The sequence below is a fragment of the Nestor notabilis genome, unplaced genomic scaffold (genome assembly GCF_000696875.1).
Source record: "Nestor notabilis isolate BGI_N333 unplaced genomic scaffold, ASM69687v1 scaffold18633, whole genome shotgun sequence".
NCBI lineage: Eukaryota > Metazoa > Chordata > Aves > Psittaciformes > Psittacidae > Nestor > Nestor notabilis.
Genome location: NW_009922557.1, coordinates 1 through 15,323, shown reverse-complemented (window position 1 = coordinate 15,323; position 15,323 = coordinate 1). Strand labels below are relative to the sequence as shown.

Below are 15,323 nucleotides of genomic sequence, written 5' to 3'. Positions count from 1 at the left end.
TTCAGCGACTACCCGGGCATCCACGAGCCCTGTAAGTACGGGGGGACGGGGATGGTGGTTTGGAGAGACTGGGCTTCATTGCCATGCTCCTGCCATGCAGCACTGTTGGGGGTATTTCCCTTTCGAGTCAGGACTCCTGGCAATGCCCGGGTGTCAGGCAGTGCCAGCTCCAGCAGCGACCCCCAGCCACTCCAGGGACAAGCATGAAAAGCCCACACACATGCACCATGGTTGCGTGAGCTGCAGCGTGGCCCAGGCGTGTACTTTGGACGGAGCTCTGGTTTTTCAGCTCAAGTTAATGTGAGAACCCGGACAAGTCCACCCCAGCACTCCACCTGCCCTGCCATCCTCTCCCTCCCAAAACAGGGCTGTGTGGGCAGGGGAGGCAGCATCCACCCCTCATCCTTCACTGCTGAATAGTGGCAGGAGGGAAGAGTTCAGCCTTTCCTCTTCCAGACCCCAAAGCCAGGGGCGTCGGTTGAGGGACCACAGCAGAGTGGGCGCTGGGTTCCTGCAGCCCCACCAGCCCTGCAGGGTGTGCAGCCTCTGTGACAGGCTGCTCTCCTGCTGCCACGTGGCCCTGCGGAGCCTTGGCAGCAATGGCCCCTCGGGCTGCTGCCTGTGCATCATGGAGACACCACCGAGCCAGACATTGCTGGCAGCCAGGTGCCCCTGGGGGACCCGAGGGGACCAGCCGGCTCTCTGGGATGGGGCTCTGCACACAGGGCTCCTGCGCTTCCCCACCTTGTGCCCCTGGGCTGCAGATGCAGACGGGGCTCTGCCTACTTTTTGCAGGATCCTTTGCCTTTTCATATCCTGGCTGGTGTGGTTAAAAGCAGGGGCTGACAAGTCCAGGCAGCCATGTCATGTGGAAAACTGCCAGCAGCACTCCTGGCGTGAGAAGGACCTGTACCTCGGTCCCCCTCAGCAGAGCAGCCCCCCCAAACCCCTCAGCATCCCATGCTTGGCAGCAGCTTGCCCAAAGACACACTGCACTAGGTCACCCTGCTCCCCTCACACAACACAGAGTATCACCTTCAGGGGTGCTGGTAGGTGGGATGGGAGGCTTCCCACCCTGACCACCCCTGCACCAGCCCTGTTCCATGCATGGCACTGAGGACACTTTGGGCACCTCCACAGTGCATCAGGGGCTGATTCAAAGCAAGGAGTGAGCAAAGGGCACTGGCAGTGCACCACTGGATTTTAGACTTGCAGATCTACAGGAGGGCAGCTGGAAGTGCGGCAGGAGGGGACCAAGGTCTCCCCTGCCCCAGGTGGGCAGCATGGAGCTGTGGTCCCACTCAGAGCCTGGGCCACCCTCAGGCCGGCACTTTCAGCTTGTAGCATGAGGACTTTGGGAAACTGTGGATTCCCTTGAAGGCCACAGAAAAGGAAGCCTAGAGTCAGTGGGCTTATGTGTGGTAATTTGGGCTTTTGTGTCCACAAGGATAATGTTTAGTGGTCTGCATACTGAAAAAGGCTGACAAGTCCTGCTGCAGACTTGAACAAAGCAGAGAAGAATCCCTGCTGAGACTTTATTTTTTTAAGTAAAAGCTGCACATATCCCCAGGACATTTTTATAGCTTTTATAATTAGGTTACCTAATTAAATCAGTTCTCATGTCCCTGAAATTTAACCAGGTCAAAACATGCTGCCCACCTGTGGTGTCCTGCGCTGAAGCACAGCGATCAAAAGATATGGAAAAGCAAAATCTTTTGCCAAAATTAGAATAGAGTCTATCTTCAACATATCTGGATGTAGTGTCTCCTCCCCACGCAGCAAAGGTGCAGGGGATTTTGGAAGCAGCAAACGTCTGACATGGGGCTGTGGTGCCTTTTGCCCCATGGATCCTGATAGACACCATGTGTGGTAGCAAGGCTGCACACTGTCACTGTGAGTCTGATTGCTGACGGTGGCCAAAAAACTCACAGTACAATGGGAGTCTCAAGCTCTGGCAAGCTGACATTTATAACAACACCCTATTTTTTCCTGACCCTTTCATGTGAAAGTCAGGCTCCCTTTCTAACTGAATTCCCCGTGTCTCTTTCATCCTACCAGTGGTGACTCCAGCCTGCAATGGGACATTTTCTTTTCATACAAGTAACTGCTTTAAAAGACCCCTTGGGAAAGCATAACCCATCCCTCATGTGTATTGCCTCTCTTTCAGCAGAGCAGCAGGCACTGCCTGCCTGTGGTCTCCAAGTCTGTATTTTGAGACCTCATTTTAGAAAAGACAGCGGCAAGAGACCTTTCTGTTCATACTGGAGCTGCCTGAGGGACAGTTTGATTCAACCCAGCTGCTGAGGGTTTCTCCAGGCTCTTGTCCCTGTGTCTTGAGGGTGAGGAAGCCCCTAAGCCTTTTTCCTGGAGGCAGGGAGAGGGGAGGGAGAGGGGAAATGCCTGCTGCCTCCAACTAGCACAAGAGTCAGGGCTGGCAGCCACAGCCAGAGGCAAGTTCCAATGAAAAAGCATGGCTTACCCCAAGCCAGAGATTGATTTTATCCTGCAGGGTAATAAAAAGCTCCTTAAAACATGCAAAGTAAGGAATGTGCCATGTAGGTGAGAAGCACTGAGAGCAAACTGTGAAGGGCAGAGGTGGAAGAGATGTCCCCTCCACCGCCACCCACTGCAGAGCTGGGAGAGGCACCTCAGAGCAGCAGCAATCCTGCCCGTGCTCCCTGGTCCCTATGTGCTGCCTCTCCCCAGCCTGCAACCAAACCACCTGCAAATACATCCTTTTGTGCTCTCCAAAAGCAAGGAGCAACCTGGTGGAAAGCCTGAGCTGGGGCAAAATGGAAGGGAGCCCATGTGGGCACTGTGCCACTCTCCCTCACAGAGGGTTGCGTTTTCCAAGGGAAAGGGCCATTTCACAACATTTACTGGGGATCCCTTGGGCTTGCCTGTGCTCCCTGCAGTAGGAATTGGCTCTTTCCCCCTCCCAGTCCTGGCTGATGGTGTCACTCTCTTGCTGTCTCCAGTGGAACCAGAGTTCAAGTATGTTGGGAACATGCATGGGAACGAGGTGCTGGGCCGTGAGCTGCTGCTGCAGCTCTCAGAGTTCCTGTGTGAGGAGTACCGCCGGGGCAACGAGCGGATCACCCGTCTCATCCACGACACGCGCATCCACATCATGCCCTCCATGAATCCCGACGGGTACGAAGTGGCTGCCAAGCAGGTACCAGGCAGCGATCACCTCCTCCTGCCGGGTAGGGGCAGAAAGCCCTTCAAATCCCTGCGGGGTCTCCTTCACTGTGGCTATGGGGAGTGGGCATCCTTCCTCTCCATGCCCTGCCAAACGTGTCCTACCCAGCCAGTGTCACTGCTTCTCACCACCCATGGCAAGGGCTGTGAGTCCTGCCACAGGTGGCCCTGGCAAGTGATGGAGGAGGCTTTCTACATCTGACTTACTCTCCTCAGAAGTTCGTTGTCACGGGAAGGTCACTGTGAATCCCCTGCCCCAGATTGGGGAAGTGGCAGCTGAATGCCGCTGTCATGATCAGGCAGAGACATGAGGGATGGGACGGGGGGAAGCCCTCTAGCCCTCCTTCCAAAGGCTCACCCATTGTTTTGTTACTGCTAGACCTCATGGAGGTATTTTATTCATGGCTCTTTCAGCTGAAGCAAGTTGAAATTGTTTATTGGCTTGTGCCTTGCTCTGTCACCCTGGAAAACAGAGATACTATTACTGACTTTCTCTGTCAGCACCAATGCTCTTTATTCTTCTGCCAGCAATAACATGCGTGTTAAAACTCAAAGGCACTGATGCACCATTTCAATGGCCAGTCCCCACTGTCCTGACACACAGTCTGCCTCTGCCCACCCTGTACTCACCCCCGTGATGCACCTCTGCCCCGCAGGGCCCAGACAGCAATGGATACTTGACAGGGAGGAACAACGCCAACGGAGTGGACTTGAATCGCAACTTTCCCGACCTCAACACGTTCATGTACTACAGTGGGGAAATCAGCGGGCCAAATCACCATATCCCTCTGCCTGACAACTGGAAAAGCCAGGTACTAATCTGGGATGTTGTGAGGGTCACAGCATCCTCTTAGAGGGGCTCAGCATGCAAGCAAATACACTGTCCTTTGGCTTGCACAGTGCTTGTCTCCTTCTGCATGCAGAGAAATGATGTAATCCTGTCCCTTGTCCCAGCTCACACTTCTGCCAGGAGAGGTTGACACCATGGCCAGCTTGGGGAGAAGGCTGAAATGCAGAGGGCAGAGAAAGTGGCACTTGCTGGCTAATGCCTGTGCCTCAGGTTTTGGTGCTGTGCTGGGAGAGCTGTAACAGGGTATGCACAGAAGAAGCCTGCTCTGCATATCAGGGCAGCTGGTGGAGAACACAGGAAACTGCAAGGGCTGAAGCAGGCACATTGCAGGGCAGGGTCTGATGTGACTGATCACGCCACAGCCCGGTGTGGAGCAGCAGCTGGCCCAGAGGTGGCTGAGCTCTTCTCCTTGTCCCCATCCCTCTTCTGCTCACAGGTGGAGCCAGAGACGCTGGCTGTGATCCAGTGGATCAGCAGCTACAACTTTGTACTGTCGGCCAATCTGCACGGTGGAGCAGTGGTGGCTAATTACCCCTATGACAAGTCTCAGGACCAGAGGTTCAGGAGCCACCGGCGCACGGTCAACACTCCTACCCCTGATGATAAGTTGTTTCAGAAGGTGAGCATGGCCCCCGTGGGTGTGAGCAGTCCTGCAGCCCTGCCAGGGTGCAACATGCAAGAGCTGGCTGGGAGTCTGGTCACTACCTGAGGCAGGAGCTGAGCCAAGAAGAGTGTTGGAAATAACCATTTGCATACTACAGCATTTCTGCCAGCCACCAGCTTATGAGCCATGTCAGGGCAGTTCGACCATGAGCAGGTCCCACCACATGAACAAGCCAGTCCTAACCCTCGGGAGCCCTTTTCTTCGTCTGTGCCAGGCTGGGGTTACCCATAACCACAGTACCACCAGTGCCACCCCACTCTTCCAGAGCTGAAGCCTGCTCCCAGCTTTGCTACACCATCATAGCATGCATATATTTGGGGTTTTTTTTCCTAAAGCAGTGGCAGGGTCTGGCTGGGGGTCTGCTGAGAGCAGGATAAGGGAGGTGGGTGCCCAGCACAGGTTTGCAGATGGTGAAGAATAAGAAGCAGAAAGAAAAAAAGCACCAAGAGCATAGGCAGACATCAGGGAATGTATGGGTCCATGTTGCTGATCCTGCTAGCGCTAGCTGAAGCCTGTGGTTTTTATCCATTGTTAAAATGTCCCAGAAAACAGTGTCTTCAGTCACCACTTCCATTAGGAAATGCCGGCTCAAGAAAAAGCAAGTCTGCATTAGAACAGTTAATGAGAAAAATAAGTCTGAGCTGGAGTTCAGCCTTCTCTGGAAGCACAGGCTGTAGAGGGGCTTGCCAGGACCTGCTGGGATCAGGGCTGCACTCAGACCCAGATGTGAAGAGGCTGCAGTCTGGGGCGTAGGCTAATGATACCCACATATTCTCAGAAGTCAGAAATATAGTGAAGTAACTGCTGTCCTGCTGACAGAACAAGATTATGCCAGCATCTGAACCATAATACAAAGATACAGAGTTTGCATTAGAAAATGCAAACACCACTCTCTCTCTTACACAAAGGACAAGCTTTGGATGCAGTGCCCTTATTTTAGCCCTGCCTTAATGTCTAAAAATAAGCAGCAATCTTAATAAGGGCAATAAACAAGCAGTTGCTAGAACCAGAAGTTGCCCAAACTATTTCCTAATCCAAATTCCCCTGATATATATGGTATTTGCATCAGCACTAATACTGGATAGTTTTCCTTGCATATCTTCTCCCCTTGTTAGTGCCATTTGCTGTGTGGGGGCCAGCTGAGTGCCCCTGCGTGGGCCCAGTGCCCTTCACTCCCCCTTGTCTCAGTGGGAGTAGGGCAGAAGCTGTCTGTGCCATCAACAAGCCTCCAGCTCACCAGATTTCTGTTCTTCCTCCTCCACCTTCATCTGCCTACATTTTGTAGAGGTCCTGGCCACCTCATGTTGTATTTCACGGCAGTAAAATGCAGGAGCTGTCTCCTGCCTGATTTCCCTCTGACACTCCCCAGCAAAGCCTGTTCAGGAGGAAGGATATTTTGCCCAGAGCCAGGCAGGATCGCCAGCCACATGGGGCTGGAGAGGTGACCATGGCTGCTTTCTCTCTAGCTGGCCAAGACCTACTCCTATGCCCATGGCTGGATGCACCGTGGATGGAACTGTGGGGACTACTTTGCCGATGGCATCACGAATGGGGCATCCTGGTACTCACTCAGCAAAGGTAAGGGCTGAGCAGCTGAGCACCACACACAGCAAGATGCTGAGCTGAAGAGTGGTGAAGGGATAGATGAGAAACCTCAGGACCCTACAGATGGGTTGGGGAGGGGCTATGGTGATAACACTGTGCCCATTTACTAGACACCATTCTGGTGTCTGCATCTCAGGCCAGGGTATGGCTTGGGTAGATTGTACAGGAATAGCTGAGGGCTGCAGAGACCTACTGTGTACTGCTGGATGAATGAAGCAGAAGGCTCTAGGTACACTGTTATGGAGGAAGGAGGCTGCACCTCCGGAGTGAAGAGGGAGAGCTGGACAATTGTGGCTGAAGACAGACAGGGGCCAGGATACCTGGGACACAGGAGCAGAGAAGGAAGGGGGCCTTGCATTCCCCTGGCACACAGGCTGTTCTCTTCCAGGCATGCAGGACTTCAATTACCTCTACACCAACTGCTTTGAAATCACCCTGGAGCTGAGCTGCAATAAGTTCCCCCCTGAGGAGGACCTGGAGCGGCAGTGGATGGCTAATAGGGAAGCCCTTGTTGCTTTCATTGAAGAGGTAATGGAGTACTCCAGAGACACCTGCACCTTTGTCCTGCAGGCCTCCATGGGCCCTGATGGTAGGAGACAAGTAGACACTAGGGGTGGAAGGGAAGTGGCCATGGAGCTTGCTGGGTGCTCCTGTTGGTGGCCTTTGTGGAGGCTGTTGTGTGATAGACCGGCTTTGCTGCAGAAAACCAGGAGAGCCAAGGGTATGGGTAAAGGTAGGGTTGTCCCCAGAGCTCTGCCCTCCTACAGTGCTCGGCAATACCTCTTGAGCAAAGGAGGGTCCTTGACCCAGCAGTCTGTCTCCCTCCCTGCAGGTTCACCAGGGCATCAAAGGGATGGTGTCAGACGAGAACAACAACGGCATTGCAGGAGCAGTGATTTCTGTTCAGGGAATCAGCCATGACATCACCTCTGGTGGGTTGCTGGTCCCCTTGCATGCTCTCCCTTTTGGACACAGCTTTTTGGAGGCTACCTGGGTACATGGGAGGATGTTAGCAGGCAAAGCTGTACATGTGGCCAGCATGCTCCCAAAGACACGAGCTATGAGAAATGTGCCTGTGCATTCTGAACCAGCAAGGGCTTAGGAAAGCTCAGGAAAGAAAGAGGTGAGAACTAAAATGTAAACCTTATTGTAAAGGGCTTCAGAAAGTAAGATCTTATTTTATCTGAGAGAGAGGAGCAAATGCATTTGTATATAACCAAAGAGAAGATTGAAGGAATAATCTACTCAAGCATTTATCTACACAGAGCTAAATAGCTGATAGCAAAGGGCATGATAGCAGAACAAGATGAAAGACTGAAAGTTCAAGCCAGACAAATTTAGACTGAGAATGAAGTGCCACTTGAGTTTATCCAAGTTGTAGTGGTTTCTCCTTTGCTGGCCTATTTTAACCTCCTTTTCATAAATACCCTTCTCCAACTGGACCAGACATTACAGACTGGCTACAGAAAATAGCCAATATTCCAGCTCTTTAGAGATCAGACTATGAAATCATCAAAACTCCTGGCTATAGGTCTGTAACTCTGTAACACTAATATTTGGCACATATTATGCCAGCTGCATAGGAACGGGGAGAGTGCAAGAGATCACAGAATCACAGAAGTGCTGGCTATAAGAGCCCTCTGGGGTCTCCAGTCCAACCTCCTGCTTGGAGAAGGGTTTTCTCCAGCGTTGGCTCTGATCAGCCACTGCTCCCTGCAACCGATTCTCACTGATCTCCAAGGATGGAGGTCTCACAGCCTCTCTGCTGTCTTCTGCCAGGGATGCACCACCTTCACATTAAAGCTGTGCTCCCTGATTCACCCTGAAGCTCCCAAGCTGCCATCTGTGGTTGCTGCCCTCCGTGTGTTCCGTGACTCTGCTCAGAGGATTTTGGCCCCAGCACCTTCAAGTAGCTGCCGGCTGTGAGCAGATCCCCTGCGCCTTCTCCCAACCAGGCTGAGCCTGGCTCCCCCAGCTCTCCTTGTGGGGCCTGAGCTCTCCCCATGGGTCAGGAGCTCTAGTTCTCCCACATCCCTCTTGACCTGGGGGCACCAAAACTGGACCCAGTTCCCAAGTGCAGCCTCCCTGGGACTGAATAGAGGGAGAAAATTAATCCATTTGACCTGCCAGCCACCCTCCCTGTTTTCCCTTGGAAGCTCCTGACTCGTGTCTCAGTCATACCAGTTAGCCTCACCTAAGCCAAAATAACACAGGCTGCCTGTAATGATTACTCAAATTAGCAAAATCCATCAATTTCCATAGATGGGAATATACTCAAATTGTCAAAGTAATTCACAATGTGCTGCTGCCTCATGGTTGAATGTCCCCTGTCCCTAACTACACCAGTACACAGCCTGTCAAAGTGCTCCTGGGAGGTCCTTATGCAGGGAGAATCAGGGAGTAGCTGAGCTGATGAGCATTTAAAACCCTGCTGATAATCCAAATGTGGCAAAAATGTATATGACAGGAATTAGAGATTGTGTTACGTCAGACTGGAGCTGTGATTGCCCTTAGGTCTGCTGTCAGCTGACTGGTGAGCGCTCAGATTTGTAGCCTCCCTGCACAGGCACAGCCAATGCTGCTGTACCATCCCCTATTGTTTGGTTTTTACATGTAGACTGACCTCTGCTCCTTGGCACTAATGAGACATCACTTGCAGTCTACCAGTGTGAATCCAGCCTTGCGGTAGCCAGCCGATTTGGAAGTCAGGCAAAAAATTTCCTGGGTTTTGAAGGCTACGCATCCTCAAGGAAGTATACTTGGCAAGACCTACTGGACTACTTTTTGCACTACTCCTTGTGCATCTTGAGTGCTTTCTCTTCCCACCTTGTGTTCCAGGTAATATGGGGGATTATTTCCGGCTGCTGCTGCCTGGCACTTACACTGTCACAGCCTCTGCAGAGGGGTACCAGCCCCAGACAATTACAACAACTGTGGGCCCAGCTGCACCTTCACTGGTGAGTCAGAATGCATAGTCATGAGGATATCCCAAAATGTCTTCACTCCAGGGAGAAAGAAATGCAGCAGATGATGTCTAGTGAGCAGCAGAGAAAGGAGATGGGATGTAGAGCATTTCCAGTGGCTATATGGAAGTCTGCTTTGGCCAATACAGGGCTCCCCACAGCTCACAGAGAGGGATAGGGTGAAGGCAATGCTGTGTGCTTCTCAGTTCCTCACTGAGAGTTCACAACTGCACTGGGCTGCTGTGCCAGCTCCTGTGTTCCTCTGCCTCTTGGGCCTGGGGAAAGCCCTGGCTGTCTGGGGATGCTGCTCTTCAGCTGTTCCTCTGTCCTCTGCACTCTTCAGGACACAATGATTTGGGGGCAGCATCTGTTCCTTTAGGCTCTGTTATCCCCCTGGCTTTGTGGGTTTCAGTACTCTGCTGTCATCTCCATCCTGCCTGGGACAAAATACGTTACCAGACTGGTAGCAAGAGGCTGAAATCTGCCTTTCTTTCTGCCAAGAGCAGCCAAGACAGATGGGAACCTGCTGCAAAGAAAGAACAGCCAAGCACCTTTGGGAGAAGAAATGCTTTTGACACCAGTGTGGCCCCCAAAGTGCCTTTCTGAAGGCAGACTGGACGACTAGAAATCGGTTATTAAAACAGTGGGTGGTGATTCTTGCCCCTGCTGTTGCCTTGTGAATGTGGTGGCACCACAAATACAGCCTCTTCTAAGGGCTAACAAGAGCCCCAGGCTATGGCATCCTGGCACATCATTTGCTTCACTGTACATACACTAGTCAGGCTCTGCTGTAAATACACTGTGGTGGTCACCCTCAGTCTCTTCATCCCACCCTACCCAGCCTCTGAAGCTCTTCCAGAGCTGCCCTTTTATCAGGACTAGAAACCTTCTAATTTTTGTCCTAAATTTATTTATGGTCAGTTTATCCCTATTTGTTCCTATGCCAATGTTGTGCTTTAAATAGTTCCTCTTCTTCCTTGGTATTTATTCCCTGATGTATTTATAGAGAGCTGTCAAGCCCAGTCCTAGCCTTTGTTTTGCTAGGTTAAGCACCCAGCTCTTTGGCTTTCCTCTTTAAACAGATTTTCCTTTCACCATGTTATTGTAGAAGACTGGTTTGTTCCCTGACTGTCTGATTTTTGCAGAGCTTCCCTCACAGCAGCTCCTTTGTCCCCATTTCCCTCTGCCCCTGCAGCACCTCCTCTACCCACTGTTCACCCCATTCCTCCCCCAGGAAGCCCATACAGGCCCATTCCAGTTTTACTTTTCTGTGTGGCCTCCCCATTCCACGTTTATCTCATGCTGTGTCCTGCATGCTCCTTATCCCCTTCTCCCTCCTGTACCTGCTTGCATGGCTGTAATGGATGAAGGTTTCTTTCCTGGAATTTTTTTGCTTAGATCTACTGGAAACACTGTTTGCTGAAAGACTGATTAAGCAGGATTCAGCTAACGAGATGCAACTGAAAAAGGGCTAAACCATCCTGTCTATTAAATATTCACAGAGATGCAAAGCAATGCTATTTCTCTACTCTCTGGTGAGAAAAGATGAAGAAAGAGCATAGCTCAGTCTCTTGCCTTTCACAGCTCATCTTCCAAACAATCCTACGACATCACATTGCCACAGGAGCATCTCTCTGCATAAGAAATGTAGCTGATTGTTAGTACATTTTCCATGGGAGAAAAAATGTTTCCAGCTGATTTAAGAACTGAGTTCCCATTGTATCGTAACACCATTTGAGGCCCCTTATTGCTTGTCTTGGCCCAAGAGTCAGCTTTGAAGGCTAGCGGCGGAGGCAGGTCCTACAGAGCCCTGAGCCAGCAGAGCACACACACAGTGTTACACAGTTTTGTTCTCTCTTCAGGTACATTTCCAGCTCAAACAAGATGTGGTGAGGAAGCTCCCGGAGCGTAAAAATTCAGGAACACGCATGAACAACAAAGCCCTTCAGAAGAAGGTAGTGCCAAGAGCCACCCGCCGGGGGACCCAAAGATGAGGACAGCTCACTTGGCTGAGAACTGGGGAAGCCATTTATACAAGGCCTGGCTGATGACTCCAGCCAGTGAACTTTCCAACAGTCCAGCATGAAACTAGCCCAAACTATTAGGTTATTAAACGAGGAAGTATTTAATCCCTGAGCAAATCGTGAAGTCATTCACAACAAAATGTGCCTGCACTGCGGTTCCCTATGCTCTGAGCTCTTTTCCATCACTCACTCCATGTCAAAGAGCTCTGCTCCCTTCACTCCTGGACTTAGTTGCTACAGCCCATATGAGATGCCCAGACATTAGTGCATACCAGAGGGAATGAATCCAGGCCCTGGTCTTTGACTGCTGCACTCACAGGCTGGGCATGTGAATGCTGGCACTAGCACTCTGGGTGCCAGTGCCATGCTTCTCCCTCAGGTAAGGATGCTTGTAGCCTGTAGACCCTATAGTTAGGGGGAGGTCCGTTTTAAAGCAGTCAGTGATGTGACCAGCTCTGAACAGAGTTTGTCCCACACATAGCACAGCTATTGCTGGTTGGCAACACCACTAGTATAAATGCATCACTGGGAGGTAGTGGACCAAGGTCACCATCTGGCTGATATTTATCTTGATGTGCAGATGGGACTTTCTAGTAGCTGGTTTGAATTATTTGTAGTCAGACAGGATGAAATGCTGGCAAAAGCCAAGGATTATCCCAGCTCTTTATCTTATCTCATGTTCAGACCCAAACCAGATAGCTCGCTAAAGGGTCTGCTCTAGCGGACACAGACTGTTAGTCTGAGTACAGGAGCAACTAGGTAAGGCCTGACAACTGCTGATAACTAGAAGTGAAAGACAGGTGATTTGATGTTCCTTTGAGACAAACACCCTGAACCTTGGTCCTCTCAATATGCAACAGAAAAGTGTCATGCATGATGCCAGTGAGTTGTAATTGGGTTAGGGTAGACATGATCAGTGAGGTGGGGTACTACAGGCTGGGCCTTACAATGCTGCTTAAGCTGTGTGGGCAGGTTTCGAGTGGAAGCAAGAGTAGTATAAAGCTGATTATTTCCATGGGGAAAATAGCTTAATCAGATAAAACCTTTCTAGCATTCTTCATAGAAAATAAATAACACCAGAGGGATAAACAGTCCTACCCATGTGCCCCATGTATTTGGCTGGTTATCCTCATCTCCCCCATGCAGCCCTCCATTGCACTGGCTCTCTCCGTGTCTCAAGCCTGAACACAAAGCATCCTCTAGACATCCAATTGCTCCTCCTCTTTTGCAAACATCTCTTCATCTCTTGTGAGCAGCATATACCACCCTACTGAATACGTAATACCCTGCACTCCATTCCTCACCGTCACCTCCTCCTCTGTGTCTGCTACAAGATGCTAGTGGCATTTTCAGCCCTAGCAGCACACACGCTCTTGTAGCTCTGCCTGCTAACAGAAGCTGTTTCTCTGTCATGCCTGTTATTGGAAAGACAGAGCAAACTGTCTCTCACAGCGTATTTGTACAGGCTATTGCAAAAAAGTGCCAGGAACGGTAATGCACTTAACCTTGGCTGTTAGGGATTTTGGTCTGCAGAAGCCATTGTGTGCTGGAGACACTGTCCAGTTCCATATTCACATGAGAATTCAGATTCTGTAATGTTCTATCTTTTTGTGATGGAAGTGAAAAAAAGATGGTGAGGCTGAGATCTTCAAAATCCTGTGTGGTTTAACTCCTTGTTCCCTGGCAAGCCCAGCAGCATCACCCCAGATCCTGGACCCTCCTGTTTGAAGCCACGTGTCAGTGCACATTCACCCAAAAAGATTTCCTGGTGGATAAGCAGGCAGAATGAGGGAGGCCACCCTTTATCCCACAGCCTGGCCCCATGCAGCATGCAGAAGGGTCTGCTGTCACCACCTGTCCAACCCATATGCAGGAAGATACTGCTGCCCCCAGCCATGGCACCAGCTCAGCTGGCTGAGCTAACCACTCACCTCTGAGGATCTGTGTGAAGCTGAGAGCAAGAAAAGGGCTCTCAGGGCGCAGCCCTCAATTGGGTAATTCAGCTGGGCAGTCCTTGGACAGGGTGATGCTCAGCTCGCACAGAGCTGCCCACGCCACCAGCATCCCAACCGGTCGCTTTGCTGAGCCTGCTGGCTGTAGGGCGCTCTGATGTTGCCCTCTTGTGGTCCTAGAAAATGCAGAACCATCTCAATTCCCTTTACTTTTCGAGGGCAGTCAGAGGAAGGCATTCCTCTAGAACAGGACAGCCAGCACAGAAGGCCACGTCACTCACCCTCGCAGGCTGCTGTGAAGCTGGCAGTGCAGCAGCAAAATCAGAGTCTCGGTCACAAGTTTTTGCCTTACAAGAGGGTTCCTATGAGATACAACCTCCTGGAGGACTGACTGTGGGCTGGGATTTGTCCAGCTCGTTCTCCTCCCAGCTCTGAATATTTTTGTGTTGAACAGTTTGGTAAAGCTCCACTTGGCCATGGCTGAGCTCTCCATGTGAAAACATGATTACAAAATGTTTCTTGAGGCAGCACTCACTTAAGCATGCCTCTCACAGGCTTGCCATGAACTTAGCCCCCATGTTGCAAGAAGCATACCAGAGCTAAACCTTTGGACATAACATCTGCAGCACAGTGATTTCACATTCTTTTGAGGCTCCAGTCAAGGCAAATGCCGTTGACAGGTTTGTGTCAGAAGACACAGCAAACAGTTGATCCTCCCCATCCTCTCTGGGCCACTCATGATTTTATAGATCTCTTCCTCCACCCTATGTCCTTCTTCCAAGCTGAAGAGTCCCAGCCTACACACTTGTTCACTGTACAGTCTGTTCCCACACCTCTAAGCATCTTTAACTGCCTGCCTCCAAACCTTCTTCCATTCTCTTTTAACTTTTTCTGAGATAAGGGAACCAGATCTGTGTGCAGACACTGGAGAAACATACAAACCAAAGTCAAGCCAGGCCCAGAAGAATGAACCAAAACTCTTACAGGAAAAGCTGTGAGTATCTGGGGATAAGCAGAAGCCCCACTGTGGAGGGCGGATGAGACTCTGTGCATGCAATGCATGCTGCTTTCTGTGGCTGGCAGAAAAAGGGAAAACACAAGTAGCTGAACTCAAAGAAGAGTGAGGCAGCTCTGCTGGGGATGTCAGCAGAGAAGAGCTGGTCATGGCAGTCACCTGAAAGACTGGAGGGACTGGGATGACAAAAAAATAAAAAATAAAAAAACAAGTCAAAACCTGTCTCAGCAATCAAAACCAGCAGAAATTTAGGGTGAGAGGACAACATCTAGAGCCCTGTGGAAGGGGCTGTGTCCATTCTTCAGCTCCAGCAAACCATACAGAAGCATCCATACCTGTGGGGAAGAGAGCACCCAGCTCCCTGTGCAGCTCCAGGCGCCCCGCCAACAACATCGAGCCATGACAGCACAGTGGGTCCCTGCCTCGGGAGAGCAGGCGGGGAGTCAGCGCCCAGCCTGTGCATGTACCGACACGACTCACGGCAGTGCGTGCAACGCACCCTGCACACCCCGCTCCTGGCTGGTGGCAAGCCAAGCTGGGATCTGCGTGGTTGCCATGGAGAAGTGTAGCTAAATGCACTAACAAGTGCGAAACAGTGGTAACTGCTATGGGGGCTGACAGACTCCGGGCTTTACAGGGTGTTGCTGAGGCATGGTATCCCCTGGGGCATAAGGGCTTTTTTTGGCCTGCCAGGAAAACTAGTGCAGGACCTACTGCACTTAGTGTACCCAGCCCCTGTGTGATGCACAAAGTGGCCCTCCCTTCCACGGCTTTCTGCCAGGAACTATTTGGTTTTCCCCATCCTGGTGCTCTGACATGATCTTACGGTGTATCTAAGCAGCCAAGCCAGCTCCTAGCAGCAAAACTGAGGCTGCACCAGATGGACAGCATAGATCTACTCGTCAGCTGCTGCTAAAGCTGAAGCCCACGAGGCAGCAAGAGACACCCAGGAGAAAGCAACACCGGGCAAGGGGAGCCCCGGCACTGCTTGTGTTTGAGAGGCGGCCGCACTTTGTCGGGCAGAAGTGGAAGACGGTTTGCAGAGGCAG

General features: G+C 51.3%; 1 protein-coding gene across 1 annotated transcript; it reads left to right on the top strand.

Moving 5' to 3' along the window:
* Window positions 1–3: 3 nt before the first annotated feature.
* CPN1 (carboxypeptidase N, polypeptide 1) lies at window positions 4–11,416 on the top strand (the record flags this gene model as incomplete). The annotated part of the gene is made up of 9 exons (XM_010011699.1): window positions 4–31; window positions 2,979–3,175; window positions 3,858–4,013; window positions 4,488–4,670; window positions 6,182–6,293; window positions 6,709–6,848; window positions 7,153–7,252; window positions 9,159–9,277; window positions 11,146–11,416. Coding segments are annotated over 9 exons (1,167 nt in total), but the record flags the coding sequence as incomplete, so codon positions are not given.
* Between the last annotated feature and the right edge of the window lie 3,907 nt (window positions 11,417–15,323).